The sequence below is a fragment of the Xiphias gladius genome, chromosome 17 (genome assembly GCF_016859285.1).
Source record: "Xiphias gladius isolate SHS-SW01 ecotype Sanya breed wild chromosome 17, ASM1685928v1, whole genome shotgun sequence".
Lineage (NCBI taxonomy): Eukaryota > Metazoa > Chordata > Actinopteri > Istiophoriformes > Xiphiidae > Xiphias > Xiphias gladius.
In genome coordinates, this window is record NC_053416.1 from 27,868,737 (window position 1) to 27,893,329 (window position 24,593).

The 24,593-nt window shown below is 37.8% G+C and overlaps 1 protein-coding gene across 1 annotated transcript; it reads right to left on the minus strand.

Moving 5' to 3' along the window:
• Positions 1 to 6,275: 6,275 nt before the first annotated feature.
• Positions 6,276 to 17,995, minus strand: ska2 (spindle and kinetochore associated complex subunit 2). The gene is made up of 7 exons (XM_040151338.1): positions 17,789 to 17,995; positions 15,281 to 15,373; positions 14,128 to 14,304; positions 12,738 to 12,812; positions 9,851 to 9,893; positions 8,212 to 8,335; positions 6,276 to 7,831 (listed from the first exon to the last, which is right to left on the minus strand). The coding sequence occupies exons 1-7, from the start codon at positions 17,819 to 17,821 to the stop codon at positions 7,702 to 7,704; spliced, it is 675 nt and encodes a 224-aa protein (XP_040007272.1). The 5' UTR covers positions 17,822 to 17,995; the 3' UTR covers positions 6,276 to 7,701.
• Positions 17,996 to 24,593: the final 6,598 nt, after the last annotated feature.

A 24,593-nucleotide genomic window follows, 5' to 3' on the forward strand; every position in this document is an offset into this window, starting at 1 on the left:
TACAAACAAGTGTGTGATTGATCTCACTCCATCATTAAACAGAATCAAACTAGCTGAGGTGACTTTGCTTGGCTTTGTCAAGCCTAAAGCCCACTCGTTGCTACTCCAGTCTTTAAATCTGGGTGATTGAGCCGCTTCCCTCTGTTGAATGCAAAATGGCTAGAACCCGTAAAACTGCTTGCGGATATATTTATTTTTATTTGTTGTCTGCTGCAGTGGCTCAAATTGCCATGAACTGGAATGAGCTAGAAACATGAAACTGGTCCCAGTAACTGGAAATGATGGGCATGTGCTTCCCAACAAACATGAGTGCAGATGGTTTTTTGGTGTTTTATGACAAGGCAGGGAGTAGGTTAACTCATCTGCCTGTCAGACTGATTTTGTTGTTAATATTATTTTCTTATTGGTTAGATAGCCTTGTGAAAGTTTCATGTTAGAGGAAATAAGTTAATCTTTGCCCTCCCACTAAGGAGGTCAACATCACGCAGTGAGGGAAAACTTAAGAGCAGACACAGAGAAGAGTGTGAAGCCAGTGATAAGCTTGGTTGAACTCCTTAGTGTAAAAACCTAATAGATTTGTGTGTAAAGCCTAGACAACAGACCAGCAGAATGACTGAAGTAATCCAAGGAACTGTGTACTTGGATAGGTTGAGTCTTCATTGTAGTATCTTTGTGAGTGAATTTTTTGGCTAAGCTAATGTAGCTAATCACTTGACTGGCATGTGGCGGTGGACACGTGGTGCTGCAGGGAGAATGTGTATTTTTCCATGTTTAAATTTCCATCTATTTAATTTTACTGCCATGAGATATTGTAGTTGACTTGTTGATCTTGAGGTAGGGTGGGGTGTCTGCTTTGTTTACACCGAATGAAACCTGAAATGTAAAATGTAGCTGCGTTATTTTTATTTTTGTTGAACATTTTTGCACTGTCATAATAGTGTTAAGGGTACAGTAGCATAGGTTATAGATACATACTGCTAGTGTGACAGTAGGTTATATTTGTGCATAAGAAGATAATATGGAAGTGAAAGATTGTTACTTCTATGGTAAATTTATGAGGTGTGTAAGGAATCAACACTGTTTACAATTCCTCAGTTCATGATTAAAAGTACTATAAATTCATGGGAAATATGAAACCTAAAAATGGTTAAAAATTTGTAATCATAATTCATGATTGATGTTAAAAGGAAACACAATTCATAAATGAAGATACTGTAGAGCGTAAATGATTTGTTGATTTTCTATGGCCATAGATAATGGAGACTTAACTCAAAATAATAGCCCTGTTGTAATATAGGCTACGTTTTGAGACTACCCGAAGATACAGACTAGTGACAAATTGCAGGAAAAAACCTTGAGTGGAGAAACAGAGTGACAGTGTCCCCATCCATAGGGCACGAGGAGTCACTGAATGGTATGAGTATGAGAATTATGTGAATCATATACTTTGGCCTTCGCAGTCACCAGATCACAACCCAAATGAACACCTACAAGAGATTTTGGACCAACGTGTTAGACAGCACTCTCCACCACAATGATCAAAACACCAACTGATGGAAAATATTTTGGAAAAATGGTGTTACATCCCGCCAGTAGAGTTCCTGAGACTTGTAGAATCTGTGCTAAGGTGCATTGAGATTCTTCTGGTGGCCAAACACCTTACTAAGACACCTATCTTGGTGTTATCTTAATTTGTCATCCGTCTGTACCTTGGATCTTGGATGCTGGGTTCTCTCCTTGCCAAAAGAGATGGCAAGCCACCATTAGAACTTCATCTGCCCAAAGAAGTAGACACCTTTTCTTCATCCACTTATCTGGTGATACCAGTGTGGTAGGACTGTTGTTACAACTCCACAGTCCCTTTGCTTTTATTATCAGGTACACACAGAATGCTAAACTTATCTCTGAACTGAAAATGAATTCAAAACTAACCTGAAGCCTGAATATACCAAAGAACTGGAATTTGTTACATAATTATGGCCATTATTTCAGAGGAACCATTAAGAGGTTGAACTGTCTTATGTTATATCTGTTGTTGGTGTTACCAGTAGATGTATGGGTTTTGTATAGGCCTACAGTGAAATTGTTTCCTTGCACTTGAACAAGGTTTTTTGTTAATAATGCCATCCTTGGTTGTATATATGTTTTATTTTCTTACAAATGTTTGTAGTTTTCTTTGTTTACCTTTCACACTGCCATTTTAAATCATTTGAATGATTTTGTGTTTTTTGCTTTCCTATACACAAACACACACACTGTACATAGTATCATCCGTTAGATTTGTTATTTTGTATTTTCACTTTTGTTATATGATAAATAAATGCTTTTGAATGTACCTACTTGTCTATTTGATGTTGCACAAGAGTGAATGTTGCCAACCTCTACTCTTGAAACTCCAGCCCTTTAACCTTTACTAGCTATTGATATCGTAAATTGTGGTAAATTTGGTTGTAGTTATTAGGTTAATTATTAATCAAAATTGATAGATAAATGTGAAACTGAATCAGTGAATTGGCTATCCTTTCCCTTTTTACAGGTGGTGCCCTGAATAGGATTTTTTTGTAGATTAAATCTACAAAGATAATTACTAATCATTTCTGATAGCCAAAATTGATAAGCTGATACACTTACAAAATCCCTTAAGGCAAATATCTTTTTATTATTATCCCGCGTTTTATTATTTTTTACATCACCTTACTTACCCAGAGTTTTCAAACTACATGCACCAAATATGAGTATGTCGTGTGCTAAGACTTTTCTTACCTAATGCTAATAAGGTCACACTTGGGTCAAGATTTCCTAGAATTTGACAGATGGGTGGCACTACAGCAAACACTTTCGATGGTCAATGACTTTGCTATTCTTTCAGAAGCATCATTCAAACTTCAATTGGCACGCAGATCTATACTGGTGCATAACAGCTTTTTGATATGTTGTATAGTTTAAATTTGTTTAAAGTTGTGTGTCAGCCACAAAACCATCTGTCTTCAACTCACCCTGCTTCTCTTTGATGATCTGTAACTTTACCAATATTTTACCTAGGAATGCCAGGGGAGCAGGCCTGTGGCTAGCGTCAGTGGTGTAAGCACACCTAAAATTTCTTCAAAAAATGTAACTTTTCTGGTGGAGTGAGTGCTGTTTGGCCATTGTTCTTTATTATTGAGTTTTTGTTCTCCTGTTTGGCTGCAAAGTGCAGCTATCAAATTCAGTTCTTCTCACTCTTTATTGCTGCAAGTAATCAAACTATTGTTATCTTCACTCTTTATTAGTGTGATTGCTGCAGGCAGTCATTTTCTTCAGGATATGCACATTCTAGTTAGTATGAATGCTGATGCATCAGTATAAACCCGAGACCCACAGTTTAGTTTACTAAAGTGTGCAGATGATATGGTTTTGGATGACCAGGGGTGACTGTGGCTCAGGAGGTAGAGTGGGTCATCCATTAACCGGAAGGTCGGTGGTCTGGCTCATCCAATCTGCATGTTGAAGTGTCCCTGGGTGAGATACTGAACCCCAAATTGCCCCCGATGTATCATTGGTGAGTATGTGTCTGTAGAGAGCACTGTATGTATAGAAAAAAAGCTCTGTATGAATGTATGTGTGAATGAGTGAATGTGGCATTAAGTTTAAAGCGCTTTGAGTGATTGATAAGACTAGAGTAAGTATTGCAGTCCATTTGCCATTACATTACATATACCTTTTGTATGAGGAGGAAAGTGCAATAGATTCCACAATTTTTAATCATGTAACTTCCCTGTGGTAGTGGTGTGAGGAAAGTGGGCTTTAAATAAATGCAGATAAAAACTGCAGCCTTGACAATCACTGGATTCCCCCACAGAAATTGTCAGTAGTTTTGAATATCTTTGAACTGTGATCGATGGCCACCTTTCACAGATAATACTGATAACATCGTTAAGAAAGCCACACAGAGATTGTATCTTCTCAGAAAGTTAAATGTTTTTAATGTTAGTAAACATACTTTGGAAATGGTGAATAAGAATATTGTGGAAAGTATTTTATCTTTTAATATGACCATGTCGTATGGAAATTTAAATGTTAGGAATAGATTAAAATTGCAAAGAATTGTAAATATAGCTAAAAAAATTATAGGAAAGCTACAGATGCAACCAATGACATGAATTTAATATAATGAACAAAGCTTCCCAGATTATAAGGGATCCTTCACACCCTTTGCACCTACACTTTGAGCTTTTATCCTCAGGGAGGCGCTATAAACAAGTAGAGCCAGCAGAAATGTGTACGGCAAGTACAGCTGACACCCAGGTTCTGCACCATCATGATACTGTGACAGTAAGGTAATATAGACAAACTTCTTCATCATTGTGCCTCTGTTTATTCATAATAACAGTGAAATAAGAGTGCCAACATGAGGTCAAACTGGAAAACACAACATTAATTCAATTCAGTTTTATTTATATAGCGCCAAATCATAACAAGGGTTATCTCAGGGCGCTTTTCATTTAGAGCATGTCTAGACCATACTCTTTATAGTTATATTTACAGAGACCCAACATTCCCACATGAGCAAGCACTTGGCGACAGCGGCAAGGAAAAACTCCTTTTTAACAGGTAGAAACCTTGAACAGAACCCGGCTCATGGTGGGCGGCTGTCTGCCCCGACCAGCTGGGTTGAGAGAGAGAGAGAGGGAGAAAAGCGAGAGGGGTGGAGGGTGGGGGCATAGCACAGTAGACGTATAACATAAAGATGTATAACAATAATGAGACTAATAATAAAACTAATAATTATAATAATAGGGTGAATAATAATACTAATAAAACTAAATAATAATAATAGATATTATTATAATCAATAATAATAGATGAAAATCATAATATTTGAAGCAGAGGGTGTTGAGTAGGATCATAGGGGCAGTAGGTGGTTTACAGTCACAGATCCAGACTCTCTAGCACCAGGCGCAGAAATACCTGCTATCACTTGTATCAAGCATAATGTTAAAAAAAAAAGTAACACTCTGATATACCTGTGGTAGGGACCCTATAGGCCTTTTAGAGAAAAACATTAGAAAAACATAATTTTTTGACACCAGAAGATTTTTAAAAACAAATAGAGTGATTAGGAATTAGATAGGGTGTTAAATTGTACTGGGTTACTAAAAACCCAGGTATATATATATAGATCTATAGCTATCTATCTATCTATCTATATATATATATATATATGCACTTGTTAATTGATCATCCAGAGTAGTGTTGAAAGAAACAGCTGAACAGGGTGTACTTTTCCCACCTTTTTCAACTAATCACTAAACATAAGCTAAAATTGTTTTTCAGCTTATGTTCAGTTTATGTGCCTACTGATGCTCATCTACCCTCTCCCATCTTTATGAAGTCTCACAATCTGGTTTTTTACTTTAAGCACTTCCTTACCACGTGGAGCCATGTTGAATTAGACATAGCCCAGGCAAAAACTGAGAAAGCTGTGGTGTTCCATTGAGGTTGTCCTTTGCAGCCCATGTTTTCAATGTAGTCTATCTAACCTGTTTTTAATTATACAGAAGATCAAATACCGTACACTTCAACTTAAAAATAATACAATTATTGTAAGATGATACAAATTGAATCATTTACCATTTTAGTGATATTGCACAGTGGTGTACTCAGTTTTGGTGTATACTGTAACTACCAGTCTTTGTTAAATGCTATACACTGACACTGGTTTAATATGTAAGTCTACTTGCAGAGACTTACTTGACAGGCATCTCAACACAGTGAACGTCATGCCACGACTGTTGTTATATCAAAATTGTGTTATCGTTTTATGACAATACATATTAAAAAGCCAATTTTGGGAGACTAAGTGTTTCATGTGGTGAAAGAGAACTCAATAGCATGACTCAAAGGCACTGGTAGTTATGATATATAATATTTATAATATATACTAAATTTAGTATAATATTTCACAACAGTCCCACTTTATTAAAGCTTGACAGGTAAGAGAAGGCAAGGACAAACAGGACGCAAAGTCGGGGCATAGGCAGCGGTTGGTAACAGGCAGGCGGATAATCCAGACAAAATCCAAAAATGGGCAGGTGGTCAAAAACTGGCAGGTAAAACAGACAAGAAGGCAGGTATGTATGTATGTATGTATAGATATATGTGTGTATGTATATATATATATATATATATGTATATGTATGTATGTATGTATATAAATATGTATCTATGTATATATCGATATATATAACCAGATATATAACCAGTCTTTCACATTACTATTGGGTGACTTTATGCCACTCTTGGTGCAAAAATTCAAGCAACTGAGCTTTGTTTGATGACTTTTGACCATCCATCTTCCTCTTGATCACATTCCAGAGGTTTTCAATGGGGTTCAGATCTGGAGATTGGGCTGGCCTTGACAGGGTCTTGATCAATCAAGGTGGTCCTTCATCCACACCTTGATTGACATAGTGTGTGGCATGGAGCATTGTCCTGCTGGAAAAACCAATCCTCAGAGTTGGTTTTGCCATTACCTGTGTTTTTGTTCCAATACCATAAGGAGTAAACAGCACAAAATTGTGAAAATTTTTTGCATCAAAAGTATTTACATTTACCATTAAAGGACCAGATACCAGAGAATATGACTTGGACATGTGAGCCACTCTGATCAGCCATGCACATTATAGCTGCTAGATGGACAAAAGAGACCAGTCCAAATCCACTGTCAGAAGACTGTCGTTCACCTGAGATCAATCTAGTGTAGTCATAAAAACCAGACAGTGCCACTGTGGCACTCTGACTCTCTCATTCCATGAAGTGCCACGGCTGGTCCACTTTTTGATCATTTAACTAGTAAAAGTGTATCTTAAAACCCCCTGAAAATCTTGTTTTTGCTGACTTTACAGTGGTTTCACTACTTACCTTGATGCAGTGATGTGCACTCCAGGACCCTGTGACATTACTGTTTTGGTTGGTTACAGGTGCAACAGTTGTTGGGTGTTGTCAAAGGTGGAACAGGATTTCAATCAGAGAATGAAGTACTACTAGTGTTCTCATTTTATTTCTAATTGGGTCTGAAATGCTGATCCTTTTATCGAATTTATCAAAGGCTACTGTGAGACATTAACAATAAGGTGTTCCAACTTCTTTACAATATGTCAACATGCCATGTTTCACCTCTTTTTTGTGATTGGCTGAACCAAAAACAGGAAAATAATCCCCTTTTTTGTTTGTTTTTGCTTGCTTCATTAAAATTTGTGAATGACATGCACATTATTGTTTTAATGGCCTTTATTAGGTTTTGTTGGCTAATAAAGGCTCAGGGTAAAACCAAACCACACATGGCAAGGATTCAGCAGGAGGTGAATTAATAATGAGGAACACATTGGGATGACTGGCACTGAAGAACAGGTAGGAGGCAGAGGGCATAGTCAAAATGGAGCACTATCATGTGGAAATCGTGTTGCATTTTGTATCACTTGTGGATCTTAAACAGTAAACATCTGCATTTGGAATGAAAATATGACTGATGTGTCCACAAACATCTGGTCTGGCCGTGACCTCAGGAGTGTCTGCAATTTGATCCTTCAGTTAGTTCACTTTTCATACTGCAGGTCATGTGGAACAGGTGGAGAAGTAGCCAAATCCAGTACACCCAGCATAGCCTGGGGCAACACCCACTGTGTCAACAGTGTCCACTTAACATCCACCTGTTGATCCACCTCACATTGCAAGACGAACATGGCCTTTCCTGTCCAGCTCAACTAAAGAGAGGTGCTGCAGGACCTTCAGCTTGGCATTGCTCACCTTCATCTTCAAATGCTTCATCTTCTGCACACTGAGGGATCCACTGCAGAGGACAGGAGGAAACAGAAAGGCACTGCTGGTCAATTCTGTTCCTTCTGATGAAAAACCGATAATTTCAATATATCTATCTGAAATCAAATAATGTAGCTGTGTCCATAAGTCAATAGATTTACGTATATATTCATCTACCAAAAATTAATACATTTTCAGTGAATCCCGTATTAGAGATGCATCATTTGAAAAAAATGTTATAACATGAGAGGAACAAACCTTTAAACAGACCATATGTAGGTTTAAATCAGTCTTCAAATAGAATGCTCCTCCAGACTGAAGCGGTTTATTCTTTTTGTCCTTGCATGTTTTTACGTTGTATTCTTCAGTAACCTCTCCTCTACCAGGCTCATTGCAGTTGGTTCTCCAACCTTTTTTTTGCTGAGGTGCTGCTGCAGCTGCTGGTAGAACATATTGAGGTCAGCCAGTTTGATGTTGGAGCGCATGCTGAAAGGAACTGCCTCCAACATGGCTTCACTCAGCTCCGCATATTCACAGCCTGTGGATGTAGACATTATTCTCAAAGTGTGACTCAGTCAGCTGATGGAGTAATCTGTAAACTGCAGAAGTACATTCCAACTGATCTCTCTAAACCTGGTCAAATAAATCAAAGAATTTGCATGACCATGACGGATGCAAATTTATTTTAAAAAAAAGGGGGGGGGGGCTGGGGGTGCAATTTGGGTGAACTGAACCCTCGAACATACATGTACATTTTCAAGATACATTTACATGTTTTTATATATTATTTTTTAAAAATCATTTGCTAAATAAAGAAAATTAGTTGCTTATTGTTTTAAAACAGTTAAAAGTAAAGTTAAGCTGTTTTAAGCTATGTATCAGTTTTCAGATTGTGGATTTCACTCTTCTTGGTAGATAGCAAATTGCATTTTTACAAAAACTAAATCAAAGTCTGACAGTAGAAGTAGTGCATCTAAAAACATTCATCTTGTCGAAGGTCAGGAATTTCACATTTTCTCTCCTACATAAAGAACTCAAATGTAGTTTGACTGAAATAGCATTCTCCACTGCTGTATATCGCCCTTCAGGGTATAGAACAGGAGCATGGCTGTGCTCCTTCTACTTTTGTTAAGTGGCATGATAACAAATTTTTCGACTTAATTGTATCTAAAACTGAAGATTTAATTATAGACTTTGGACACATCAGAGATAACATCATGGTCCATCAGTGAAGGACACATACAGCCTGAACAGTGTTGGTAAATTCAAAGATTATTTTTAGTAAAACAGGATCTGATTTCATTGAGTTGCACAGAATAATACACACAATTTGATTGGTCCATGTTTGGTTTTCTCCAAATAATTATAATTAAGTTGAATATCTATCACAACCTTTTCACTAAAATTACTACCAAATTACGTAGTTGTTTGGAGGGAACTTCCAGGAAATGATTAAGGACCTGTGAAATGTTTCAAACATTAACTATAAAATACTGCTGAAACCCTGAATTTGTTAAATACAAACTGAAAACAATGAGTTGGCAGCTAGCCCTACTAGCTAAATGACTACCTAAATGACTGATGTGTTAACAAGACAGAGAGTCTATAACCCAGCTAGCAGCTCTGGAAGGCTGTATGTGCTGCTTTAATCATGTCAGCATGCTAACATGCTCAAAATAACAACATGCTCATGTAAAGCAGGCATAATGTTTGCCATGGTTACTATCTTAGCTTAGCATGTTAGCATGCTAAGATTTTTTCTGATTAAACACAGAGTACAGCTGAGGCTGATGGGAATGTCATTAGTTTTGCACGTATTTGATCATAAAACCAAGTTTTGGACAAATTAAAATGTTGACCTGATGATGGAGCTACACGAAAGTCAGAGGATCACCAAAGTTATTACAATTAATCCCGTTTCATGGCAATCCATTCAATAGTTGAGATATTTAAGTCTTGACTTAAATGGTGGACCAACCAACAGAACGATCAGCCACCAGAACGATGCTACCATCTCTACAGTATTCACAGCAGACTTGAAGGTAAGACTCACTCAGTGGCTGCTGTTGGACAAAAGCTGCTACAGCAGGAGGCAGCTGGAAGAAAACATTTACTAATTTCAGGTACAACAACAGCAGACATAATCAACAACAATCTATAGTTACCAGTGTCCTACCTAACTGTGGCAAGTAATTGAAGTGACACATATATAACCTCCACTAATGTTCACTTAAAAAACGGACTCTTGATTTGCTGTAACAAGGTGCATAATGTAAATGGAATTTATCTGTAATCAGACCATCTACGGCTTAATGGAAATGGGTGTGATGTCACTCAAACAGCTACTTTATTAACATCAGTATGGTGAGTCTTTCACTATGATGTTGAGCAGTGTTCTGGAGCAGGCTGGAGGGCTCTAAGATGAATTTCTGAATGCTAGAAAAATGCTAATTCACTTTCATCTTAATCCACATGGCACCCATAGTGAACAATACATTTGCTGTCACATTAATCTGACTTTATGAGGAAATATTTATACTTATCAGTGACACATTTGTGCTTGTATTACTATAGGCTTTGTGTTTTCCCAAATCATACTCTTGAACAAATCCAAAATAAACATTAATATTCATATGTAATTTTTATTAGACAGTACCTTTCAAAATAGAAACCAGTATTCAAATCATAGGTGAGTCTCAAATAATAGCCAGGGGAAACGTCACCACAAACAAATTATGTATGTTCCTTTGTTCAGTGTTAAACTTCAAACTTCCTGCACCAATGTCTCAAATTAAGTCTGCTAGAAAGGGGAGAGTTATTGTCTTTGAGCCGCTGGAGGACTTGAAATATGAACCTTGTGTAGAAACTTTTCACTGGCAGGAGTTTTACACTAATTAAACATTCATACACATTAAAGTGAAACAGATGATATTCAGGACAGAAGTTTTTTAAAAACAAATAATATAAACTCATTGTTTATTCAATATTTCTTTTTTTAGCCACCTTTAACAAACCCCATTTCCCATAAGCTCTAGGCCTTTGCAGGCTGAACGTCTGGACGTGGCAAAAGAGATGAGTCCCTGAGCTAGTGGAGGAGTCACAGTTAGTTCAGGCAGTGTAAAAAAAGGACAAAGAGCATCAGATGGTGTGAAAATTTTTAGACAGCTGATATTATCATAAACAAAAAAATAAATAAATCAGAAAAACAAGTTTAAGGGTGTGCGGTTGAATTTTATGGACATGGATAACACCAAGATATGACGATGTAATTACCAGTGTTACCACGCTTCTAATTTGTAGTAGTTTTTTCTGTGCTCTCAAAGTAATAGTTGTTTAACTAAAAAGACAATAAATAATTACACAAAACTTTGGACTTTATGACAGCAGCTAGCAGCTGATAGTTTTATTGAATATAGGCATATCCTCTAATTCACAGTTGGAAGCCCTACATTTAACTCAAACTGGTCTTGATGTAATATTTCAGCATGAATCTCCACCCTCAACTGAGCTGCTTCATCAACATAAATTGGCTCAACATATAGTCATGAACATGATGAATGTTCCTGGAACAGAGCATTCCTGTTCAGTGAACTTTCCCTTAATAGGTCAATAAATGCAGTAAGGAAGCAGTAGTTTTGATAACTCCTGTGTAAAGCAGGAATCTCTGTGGTTTAGTTTTATTCCTCCATTCCCAGTGTTAATTTTGTTAATGAATACGACGACAAAAAATATTCATTGGCAACCTTTTTTATCATGACAAAACAAGACAAAAACTAAATATAAAGTAACCATGAAAACGAGAACTTTGACGAAATGTATAAAATTTTTGTCAGTGAACAAAAAATAAACAATAATATCAGGGATGGACAAATACAAAAGTTTTAATGCAAAGTCTTATTCAACATCCTGAATCTGTGGGAGCCCACACTGTATCTCTAGATTAAGATGATTTAGCTGCTTGACCTGTTGCACCTCTATTAATAAGAAACACCTTGAAAAGTTATGTCAAACAGTAATGTTATCCAATGTAACCTGTTATTGAAGAAACAGATTTATGGACTAAGACAATGAGTGGCAATAAAACAACTGAGACAAAATACGAAAACATGCAGGCAGCACAATGACATATATAAAAAGGCTAATGTAAGTATCAAGTGCTGTGCATATGGAAGTAACATAAACGTTACTTTCAGTTGGCAATCTTTAGTGTTGCTATCAGAAGGAGTGAACTAGTTCCAGGATTAATGTCGGTGGTCCATCTTAATTGTCCTCTAGATGTTCGCAAAGATCGCAGTATTGATGTTATGTGACGATGTCCTCAGAAACTAAACCTGGACAATTAAAAGTATTTTAGTGATCAGGTGAGAGATATACTTAGGTGTACCAGGGTATAACCTGCTCAGTGTCAATCAGGGATTGGCTCCAGCCCCCCCACGACCTTTAAAGGTTACGTGGAAGAGCTAATGGATGGATGGTTCTGTTCAAACAGACAAGGTTTGGAAATTCTAACTGGATTTACTGAGGTGAGTCAGCATGTACTACTTCAAAACAGAGTGACATGGACACCCTAAAACTAACAAATTACTCAAATTTCACTAAAAGTAATACACATTTTATTCAAAACACTAAGACTAAACTAAATCAAAACCAGTTGCCAAAATTAACACTGTCCATTCCTGGTGTGGCCTTCATCTTGCAAACATTAGCCTTACTGCTCTCTGATCTGTTGTCTTTTGCCGTGCTATCAGAGCTGTGAAGTCTGCTGTTGTGTTTAACTACAGCTGAGGCAAACTAAAGACCTAATTTCTAATAAATTACATTATGAGCTCACCACCAGCAATATATTGGAAGGATTTAGTTGTGAAAAAGCTGGGGAAGTGCTGACTTTGTCACGAAGGTTACCAGTAAGCATAAAGGTTTCTTGGAGCTGAGTGTCTTACCTCTCTTGTGGTCTGAATGATGGATGAAGCCAGGACTTCTGCTGAATCTTGCTCTGACTCCGTCAGCAGCTGAACCTGCAGCATATTAAGAAGGCCACAGTCAACAGTTTGTAAAGAGGGATGGAATATATTTGATTACAATGAAATGACATGGAATGTTGTCCCTTGTTACGTCACATTTTTATGTATTTTGATCATTCTTTAAAATGTTTGGTTTTTAGTTATTTTCAGAGACAGACTCTGTAACGCTGATGGTTTTATCTATCTTTTAAAGTTAAAGCCAAAAAGCCATTGGCCCCCTTTATGTAAATTTAAAAACCTAATGTCTTTATTCAGCTATGACAGGAGCATTATGGATTTAACTGCAATGGTTGCACAATATTTGGCACCTGGGGGCCGTTTCACCAAAATTGTAACATATAATCTGTGATTTGCAGCATGAGATCATTTTCTCTTGTGATAGTTTTCACAGATTTTCCTAATCCAAACAAACACCATACTTGCGCCCCTTGCATAAGCATGTGAAAGCCCTGTAGGACTTGCAAATTGATCTACTGAGTGACAATCTTTTGTGAAACAAAACACCATTTGCAATTTGTGTGTGAATGGTGCTCACAAATGGCTTTTGTGAGAGAGGCCCGATAAGAGGGAGCTGGGAGAACAGTGGTCAGTTAAAATGTAATGATATACATTAAGAAGAGTGTTCTCCATTCTATCAAAGGCTGCATCACTGATGGCGACACTCACCCTCCCTTCTAACATGTCTCACCATTCTTATGTCACCCAATAATTTTTATTATCACTGTCCTTATTTTGCATATTGTATATAGAATTCTGCTGCCTGTTCTGCTGCCATTGTTAACTCTGCCAAGCAGAGTTAAAAATGAAAAGACTAGGTTGTGACTCTCATTTAATTCCTATTTGCTCAAATGCTGTGGGCTTTAAAAAGTTTTGCTGAATATTCAGACTATAATTAGGTGACATGAGTCGGACTGGAAAGACTGACTGTCGGATTATGTTACGTATTCAGTGTTTGAAAAGGCCTTAGGTAAGAGCTTGTCAGAATGCCACTGGAAATTTGACATAAAAGTGACTCAGGTGCTCATGTTTGAATAAACATGAGCCAAATGCATAAAATTGCCAACACATTATCTAACAAGGTCCATGCCTGAAAAGGGCTTATAAACAAAGGTCTTATTTTGTCAAGCTTCACCTAATATCTGGGACATCAATTATAAAGGGGTTTATTATTTCAACTCTGAAAGGAATCATGTCCAACACACTTGCATTCTGGATAATCAAACAACATTCAGTTCCCACTACTCTCTCTTCTATATACAATATGTGTACTTAAGGTGGTGTTTGAACAGTGAGTGTACTGTGTGGGTACCTCCACCTCTGTAGTCTGTTGGAAGTTTTGGATCAGGTTCATGACACTGCCAAGGCGGTTTCTGATGGAGTCCATGGACTGTTTCTGTGCAGCTGCAATGTCCTTCACCTGGGAGCACAACGTTGCGTGTTTGGCCTTGAGGGCCCTGAGGTTCTCCAGTATCACCGCCAGGTTCTCCTGCAGGCACAGTGTCAGTAAATAGCCTGTACAGACTTCATGTTCAAGCATCCAGCCTCAGTGGCTTTTAGGCATATACAGTATATAGCACCGGTACTGTCTCTAAAGGACTGAACTAAAGAGAAGGTAGAAAATATGGGATTTCAAATATTTATAATGATGAACATTATGAGTATTTAAATGTGCACTACAAATAACTACACATATACACATATACTATTAAAAAAATGTAAAAATGAATTTGGTACTTCTTTTCCTTTAGTGTAGGAATGTTCTACTATTTCTCCTTTTAAGATATGAGTAATCAAAAGAATTGCAAGAGTGGTTGCAAAGCATTGCAAGACAACCCCGACCTATGGAGACAGATCTCTCCTGCCATCAGGTATATATCCAAACAAAAATTTGGATTTGTATTTTTAGGCTAAGTTCAATGATTGTTCCCGGTCACTGGAAGAGTCAGACAAAGCCTGTTTTTGCTGAATGGTTAAAATTAGTGATGAAAATTGCCCCTTTGGAATCTTTTATTGCAAGGACTGATAGTTACCAAGTTTGATCTAATTTTGAATGTATATAGAGAAAGAAACATAACAGTAGCTGAATATTCTTAATTTTTCTATTATGAAAATCTACTATTATACTTGTATTGGCTATTACTATGTGCCCTGAATTGTTTTGTTCCATTTGTTATGTTACCTGTTCGTCATTGATTTGCTGTATTATTTTGTCTATTGTCGCATTATGTTTATCTATGTATTGAAAAACAGACTAAAAAAAACTTGAATTACTAGAATTGAAATTTTATATTAGGGAGAGAAATGGGATGTTACTCTTGTTTTACACATGCATATTTTTTTGCACACAAATGACTAAACCTGCCAGCATGTCCTCATTTTACCTGCAGACTGGAGATGGTGTCCTGTCTTTAATCTTATGACAATGTTAAAAGAAACAACAGCTGTGGTAGTTCAGTTATCACCTCAGCAGGACATCCATTCTCTGCAGAGCTGTTGATGAAGTCCAGCTTCAGCCGCTTCTCAATGTATTCCAGGTCAGCCTCTGACTTCAGGAACTGCAAAGACACTCAGCTTTACACTTTGATAGTACATTGGGAAACCTATGCTGCTTCCTTCTGCTTAAAAGTAGGGCTGAACTCTCTCTGAAATTCAATACTAGTACTGATTCTATCTGATCAAACAATCAGTAAACAAAACTACAAATCTGACTAGAAGTTCTATGTCAACTTTCAGTGCTTGACAGTTTTCAATACTCAGTGCTACATACACATTTTTTTTTAGTACCAAAATAATATATTCAATACCCAGCCCTACTCATAAATGCAACTTTTACGTATATAAAATTCAAAGGAAATGGTGTTTCTTGAAGTAAATAGCACCATGAAAATGGTGCCACACTTAGTTAAACCTAGATGTTCTTTGTTCCATGTCTCTTGTTCTGACGTCAAACAAAGCGTTTTTAAAAGTATTAAAAATGTCATATAAAATTTCAAAATCAACACAATGTACAAATGATAAGACAGTTTGTTGATAAAATGGGCTGAGTTTTAATGCAGACAAAGGTGACTGATCCAACTATCCCCATGGTTACAGTGGTGTTTGATGAGACTGGTAGCACTGGTTAAATTCTACAGAGGGTATTTCAAGTGAGATTGAGATAAGCTGTTAAACAAGGCTTACTTCTCTAAATCAATCTTACTGTCAGGAAAATTCATCGCCATGGCAGTGCAGGAGTTACCTAACAGTTATTTTTTAAAGCAGTTTTGAACGAGTCTGATCATGTTACTAAGTAGAGTGCAGGACAAACTCAAGACACAGTAGGTTGGTAGCCAACACATAGACATACTGATACATTTATTTGTTTTCAGCGATTCAAATTGTACACCAATTATTTTCAATTACTAGATTAAACTATTGAGCCTAGGTGTAGTACACTCTCACCTACCAAGTCAGATAATACAATGGTCCATCTATCATGTCCACTTGACTTGATACAGTCTAGAAATGTAGCAGTAGTCACTGCAGCTGGTCTCTGCAGTTTTCAGATGCTTTGACAATACTATTGCACTGCTCGCTGTCTGATACAGTAGTGCAATGAAGTCAGAGCACCTGCCAACAGCTGAAACTTCAGAGTTTGACAGTTTTTCCTTTGCTTGTAACTATTTCTGGCCAATGCCCTTTTAACATTGCACTGGTTTTCTAGCAGGGTCACCAGTAGTACAATGTAAAAGGGCGCTGGACAGACAGCGGACTAGCCAGTAGCTTAGCTAAAGGCTATATTCTAAGTTTGGGCACGCTGGGCAAATTGCATATTTTGTTCATTTTTTATGTGAAAAGAATTAAACAGAACCCCTGCAGCAAACAGAAATGCACGGTTACTTTTTATTTTATTAATATTTTCCAATATTGTTTGGAGCTGTTTCACCATCATCAACTTTTTTTTTTCCAGCTGTGAGTAACTCATCCATAACCTTTGTGCATTGCATGTTGGAGAATATTGTGTATCACTGGCACACAAAAAGTCATCTTTAAGTACTTTATATTGTCGCTCTTCTAGTTTAAACACACTACATAGTAAAAATCTGCTTAGAATCAGTAGTTTGGATTTTGGGACACAGTGCGTGAGATACTGTTGAAAGGTCTGGAAAATGCTATTAAGTGGACCTTGGATTAAGAGTATTTGATCAAACATTTATACGTGGTTTACTGAGCTTTCTGCTACTCTCTTCACAAGATGACAACTCTCTACAGATAATATCGTTTTAGCTATTCACTGCATTAAAAAAAATCCTCTGTTTCCCATAATAATTAGGGGAGGAGTACAAGCATTATTGTATAATTATGAAAAGGCATGTCTGTAATAAGTTAATTGTTATTTTTATTTAAAAAAAAAGGCTACAATTAGGTTACAACAACACGATAAGACATTTGAGCTGTAATGAAAATGACAATTCTCTAAGCAACCTGATATGAGTGCTTTCGATCCATATGCTGAACTGTGGCCAGCTGTGTTGAATGTTGGCTTGTTTTTATGATGCTACATTACGGAAATACGTAATAAAACGGAACAACAGCCATGTACGTATCTTTATGGTGATCATGTTAACAAATCTTGAAGGCAGTAGGAAGCCGCATAAAACAGAATACGTCTGAACTGGCCTCTAAGTGGACGTAATAGTCGCTGCTCTAACTGTTAGCTAGAAAGCTGGAGAGGTGTAAACGAGGTTGTAATATTTAGTGCCCTGACGGTAGCCAGACGGGCCTGTTGAATGGCGTAAAGGAGTTGGTGAGAGGTGTTCATTGATAACGTTACAAAGAGAAAATCATGACTGCTGTGATAGGTATCCCGTATGACTAACTCAACGATAATTGATGAGCTGCTGATTTTCTCTGCAATAATTCAACGAGGATAAAAGCAATTTCAGAAAAATAATATTTCAGACAATAAAATAGTTTTACACTGCGCTTACCATCGCCTCAAGCTTCTCAACTGTTGTCTCCATGTTGAATAGTTTCAGCCTGATGAGGGCTCTGTGATTGGCCAGCTGTCAGGAATGGAGAGAGCCGATTGGGCAGCTGTGTTAGACGAGAAGCTCCATTCTGCTCTGTGTGAGCGCCGTGTTGCTGGCATGGATGAATTGTAGGAACTGGATGCCGGACTCAAAGATGGCGTACATTCATATGAGCGAAAACTGCTCGCTTGGCCCATGAGTCAAAGAAGTTTTCTAGCTTCCGGATTTGCTTTCGCGTTGTGCGGCCCACTACACATTCGTATGTAGGCACTGGGGAAGTTTAACACATATAAAATCCCTATGTATTAAAATTCACAATATAAAGAGTAGAACCAGGTCTTTATTTTAGTTGGATTTGTCCTGTAAATAGATTTACGGACTTCTCTGAGTGTAACTCAACACCATTACTTTTAAAAATGCTAAAAAAAACAAACAAAAAACTAAAAAGTGGGCAAGGGGGCTGTGTGAGGCAGGAGTTGCTCAGGGACCGCAAGGACGCTTTGCTAGAGGGCTCTTTGGAGGTGGAGGTCTTTTTAGGAATCCCCTTAAGCGCACAGTAGTGTGGTGGAGGCCCATGGTGGTCCCAAGCCGCATCAATTCAAGACGTTGACTCCAGACCAGCAATGCACGAAGCCGGAGCTCTTGGACGAGGCTCAGCATGTAGTTAGAATAGAATTCAAATGTACATAGCACATGTACTTAGCAGTGTGTTGCTACAGAGGGAACCGCTGACATCTTTAACCACTGCCGAGCCATGTGAGGATCTGAGTGGAAAGCTTGCAATTTGGTGGTGCTTCTACAGGCGTCAACAGCACACATCCAAATCACTGCGCCAAAAATGATTCAAAACAGTAGATTGCGTGTTGAGCCATTTTTCCAACCCATCAAATAAGGATTTTTACAATTTTGGATTGAAATGTCAATATAGACACCAGCATTGATGTGTTTTATCACAGTACTGTCATATCATTTAGTTTACAGCTGAAAAAAACATGTTTAAGTCTGCAGTACCTCTCCAAAATGGTGGTCTATGGGGAAAATGGCTTTTGGGCCGCAGAGATTTTTTTTTCCTTTGCAATAACGCGAGTGGCCACTGGAACAAAGAAGCAGCAAGGCTGACTGGAGGCACCGTATCTAGCTCTCTAAATACATCAATGCTATGGATGTATTGTGGGAACTTGATACCAGACTCAAAGGTGGCGCCCAGTCACTTAAACGAAAATTGTTCTCCTGGCATTAAGACTTTCTCTAAAGTCTCTGCTTGGACATCATTAAATGTGAGTTGCTTGCCCTCAAAGATTGATGTTACCTCTTCTTTGAACTTTGGATGTTCTTTGAAACTGCAGAGTCTTGCCTCTCAATATGGAATTTTATACCCAATATTTTCGTAACTAGTAGGCCTTGACTTTGTTTTACTCTGCAAATGCCTCTAAAACTACAATTGAACAAATGCTTCTTTTAATATATATATATATTAATATATATATCATTAATATTAATTTAAAAATACAATTTTTCTCCCCAAGATATTACATTTAGAACAACAGAGACATTTGGTACAAGAACCAATCATTATTTTTGAACAACTGGTTTGAACACAAAATATTTTCAATTTTTAAGTTCAGTTCTCATGGTTTACTTATGTTTTATTCTGAATTGGTTGACAAAAGGAATTTGCTGTAGTTTTTGACACAGTCTCTTTGGGTGTAGTGCTTTACAAGAATACAGTTAATCCTCAGACATTCTTGAGTCAGTTTCTCCTTCAAAAAAAAACAAAAACAAATAAAATAAAATCCAATAACAGTAATATGCATTCTTTATTCCAGAAAGACTTGGTCTCTGTTCCATATATTATATCTTACTGGGATATTCTCTTTTCTGGTTTAATTGGAAGAAAGTATAGAATTTATCATCGCAAGTTTTGATAACTATTATTCATCGATATTACCTATCCATAATGGTAGCCTCTGGGGAAAATGCTTTTCCAGCTGCAGGGGATTTTTAGGAAGCAATATTGTGAGTGGTCACTGAGGCATATTGGCAGCAAGGCTAGGTGGCAGTGCTTTAAAGAGGTATTGCACACTTAAACAAAGTTTTGAGCTGTAAACTAATGATATATGACTGTACTGTGATGAACAGGTCTGTGCTGGTGTTGATATGGACATTTCTTACCAAAGTTATAAAAATCTGCATTTCATGGGTTGAAAATGGCTCAACACACCATCTACTGTTTTAAAACTTCATGAAACTTACAAGGCCAATTCGGACATAGAGTCCACCATTTGGGACTTCTTTACATTATGAAATTTATGTTTTAAAAAAGGTGGGCGGCTAACCTCCCCCAGCACCTGTCCTTGAGTGGGAGTCTGTGACACCGCATTCATTTTCAAATATATACTGATCAAGACTCAAAACTCACATGGGTTTACGCTACTTTTTCTCTGACCCTCTACTTAATATTTTTCAATTTTGGTGCAATGGTCTGGACTTATGCTTTTTGACAACTGTAGAAGCACCACCAGACTGCATACTTTCACTTCAAACCCTCATATGGTTTAGCAATGGTTGCAGATGGCAGCAGTTCCCTCGAATGGGAAAGGCAGAATTTATTTATGTAGCACATTTAATATCCAAAAGCAACCCAAAATGCTTTACAGAGAACACAGGCCAAAGTGTTAAAAAAAACACAAAAACAAAAAACAAAAACAAAAAAAATAAAAACAATAAGAGTAAGCAAGGAAAAGCACAGAATAAAAACAATAAATGTAAGACGGGGAAAAGCACACGAATAAAAACAATAAAAACAATTTTAAATTTTTTTTTTCTTTTTATAAAAGAAAATTAATTAAAAGCAGTGGTAAACAGGTAGGTCTTTAGTTTGGATTTTAAAGTAGTTAGCATCGTCTCAAGTCTTAGCTCTTCTGGCAATTTGATTCAAATATGAGCAGGATAGAAGCTAAAGGCAGATTCACCATGTTTAGGTTTACTCTGGGAACAGCCAGTAATCCAGAACCAGACAACCTCAGAGGTCTGTAAAGTTCGTACTGGGTCAGGAGATCTGAAAAGTATCTTGGACCTTAACCGTTCAGCGATTTATGGACAAGCAATAAAATTTTGAAATGGATTCTGTGAGAAACTGGTAGTCAATGTAGTGATTTGAGAACTAAATTTATAGCCTGAGCTTTTTTTGGTCCGTGTTACAACCCTGGCAGCAGCATTCTGGGTCAGCTGAAGCTGTCTGATGACTGTCTTAGACAGACCTGTGAATAGTCCATTGCAGTATTCCAGCCTGCTAGAAATACAGGCATGTACAAGTTTGTCTAGATCTTGTCCCTGATCCTTGTGATATTTTTAAGGAGGTATAAGGCTGATTTTGTTATCGATTTAATGTGATTACTGAAATTTAGGTTAACACATTTTTAGGTTAACACAATTTAGGATAACAAAGAGGTTTCTAGTTTGATTTGTACACTTTAAGGACAGACTATTAGGTGAGCACAGACTTTAGGTTCTTCATTGGTCCCAAAAAAAATGACTTCAGTTATGTCCTCATTTAACTTGAGAAAATTTTGGAACAATCAGCTACTAATTTGTTTAATGCACGTTCCCAGGGAGTTTATTGAACTATATTCATTTGGTGACACGGCTATATATATATTTGCATACCATCTTCGTACATGCGATATGAAACCCTAAAGTATATAATGATTAAATAACAGAGGTCTGAGAATCAACCCTTGCAGAACTCCACAAATTGTTGGGAGGTGCTCTGATGATCATAGGGGCAGTTGGGGGTTTAAAGTCACAGATCCAGACTCTGCAGCTCCAGAGGCAGAAATACCTGCAGAAAGCAACAGACGAGAGAAGAGAAAGCACAAAACTATGGGAGAGAGAAGAAGCCAAGTTTGTAGCAAGCATTGATGGGATATGAAAGTGCATGGATAAAGGAGGGAGAGGAGGAGAGAAGAGCTTGGTGCATCATGGGAAGTCCCCTGGCAGTCTAGGCCTATTACAGCATAACTAGGGGATGGTTCAAGATAAGCCTGAGTCAGCCCTAATTATAAGGTTTATCAAAAAGGAAGATTTTAAGCCTACCCTTAAACGTGGAGAAGGTGTCTGGCTCCCTTAACCAAACTGGAAGATAGTTCCACACAAGAGGAGCCTGATAGCTGAGCATTCTGGCCCTCACCTTACTTTTGGAGGTTCTGGGAACCACAAGTAAGCCTGCATTCTGGGAGTGCAGTGTTCTAGTGGGGTAATAGGGTACTATGAGCTCTTTAAGATATGATTGTGCCTGATCATTAAGGGCCATAATGTGCCAAATGATAACTGTTTGCACAAGAACACATCTTTGGATTTAACAGCTACCCCACCTCCTCTTCTTCCTACTCTAACTACATCCAAAAAGTTAAAGTTAGGGGGCACTGACTCAATAACAGCTGCTGCCCTGTTCTTTTCAAACAAAAAGGTTTCAGTTAGAAACATACTATCAAGTTTAGAGTCAGTAATAAAATCATTAATAAAAAACGATTTGCCTGCCAAGGATCTTACATTCAGCAAAGCCAAATGTATTGTGTCAGGGTCAGGTTCAGAGATTGTTGTCTGTTGGCGAGGAAGGTTTGATAATGTTGCAAACTGAATTGGATACACCCTGTTTACTTCTATCTCTAATCTGGTTGGGGTAGTGCTTTGTGAGGAATAATTAACGGGATAAGATCTAGAATTAACGGTAGTTTTGGTAACAGACTGAAACACTGAGTGAAAAAAAATTACATTTTTCAAACAGGAACCTGAGTCAGGTGTAATCAGGAGATTTCGCTTGATTGTAGAGCAAGATCAATGTTCATAGATAGCAGAGAATACACCCTGTAGTTTGGGTGAAGGCAGTCAGTTTTACAAAGCTCATTTCTATTATGAAAAGTAATGTTGAATACATTTTGGAACTGCATCAGTGGTGTCCTGTACCGTGAAGCAGGAAGTTTTTGCTGTAGGAATCCGTACATAACGAACGATGTTAGATCCAACCACTAGAATAGCAGGGGCGCCTTCAGGGAGTGTTGATTGGAGGTCATAGGGACAAGCTCCAGTATGTGTCCAGCAGGGAGTTCTGTGTTGGTTAGGAATCGGTGAGAGCGGGCACTTATTGCAGGCTTGGAATTAACAGTAGCCTTGGGCTTGGTAGATACAGCTGAAAAACGTTGGTAAAACGTCAAGGATCCAAATGACTATTCTAAAATTCTGGGTAAAAACTGCTTAAAATGTTGATTTATGTCTGAGCTTCTATCAGACATAGAGCACGCACCAATAGCAACGCAATGCTATATACATGTGCATGTACATTTGGAATCTGCATTTTTCACGAGAGTGTTATTCTAACTACACGTTCTTTCCGAGAGGAAGCCTGAGGTTTCAGGCATTACTGGGGCTGGAGCCAACACCTCTAATTGATACGGCTCGGGACGACCATGGTCCTCCACCACACTAATGTCCACTTCAGGGGATTCTGGAGGGGAAGAGACTGCCACTTCAAAAGAGCCCTCTAGCATAGGTGCCTTGCGGTTCTGTGTCGCTCTCCATTTTTCTCTGGCCTGAGGCTGTCACTGAGCAATTTCTGCCTCACACATCCACACCTCCTGCCTCCTTCTCAGCCCCTAGCCCACTCTATATGTTTCCTGTGCCTCTTACAAACAAACTACCCATTTTCTCCTAATTGCTTTTTACTAGCTGTTACGTCTGAAACAGTTATATTCTACCTTTTGCATATACATGTGAAGTACATGTTCATGTACATGTAAAGGTATTTTGGCTACTTTGCACATTCTATTATCTTTTGCCAAAATCATCACTGGACATTGACCTTCCTTTTCCATGCACCATGTACTGTGTTTTTGCAGGTATTTCTACCTCCAGAGCTGTAGATTCTGCAGTCTTTGAGACTGTGAACATTTTTATTAGTCTTATATTTAGTATCATTATTATTATTATTAGTCTTATTGTTTACCTTATTATTATTATTATTAGTTTTATTATTAGTCTTATTATTAGTTCTTTTGCTAGTGCTATTAATTTGTTCTTCTTCTATTTTTAGTTTTATTATTAATTTTATTATTATTATACATCTTTATGTGGAACCTGCATTGTGCTATGTTCTCTTTTCTCCTGTTCCGTCTCTCTTTCTCTCCCCCTCTCTCCCCCACCTACCCCCTACTGGTGTGTTTGCGAGGATGATACAAATCGAGTTTACACTAGTAAGTACTGCCTCCAGGAAATAGCCATATGCTTGCACTCTAAAGTCCAACACTAACGAAAGCTTACCTGCCTGTTATATGTTACCAAGCTAACTGCCAGTCATATAAACAAAAGCATTACAACCTTAAATAGTGTTAAAAATCACTTGACTACTGTGTGAAAAAGTTTAGCTTGCTTTAAAGTGAGACTATGTACCTTTTATTGAGCAGAAGCAACAGCAGCCTCTGTAGCCACAAGAGGTAATTACAGGACACTTACATTCTGTCTCCAGGTCTGAGCAGTGAAGTGTACTGGAAGTGTACTGGATGGAAAGGAAATATCCTCAAGTGAGGTAAAAAGACTTTCTTTCATTTTTATAAAAATGGCATATAAAACATAGCCTGACAGTAGAGCTGTAATTGTGGATTCTAAAGTAGGCCAGTTCAAACCATTGATTCAGGGCAGATAGCCGCCCGCCCAGAGCCCGGTTCTGCTCAAGGTTTCTACCAGTTGAAAAGGAGTTTTCCCTTGCCAC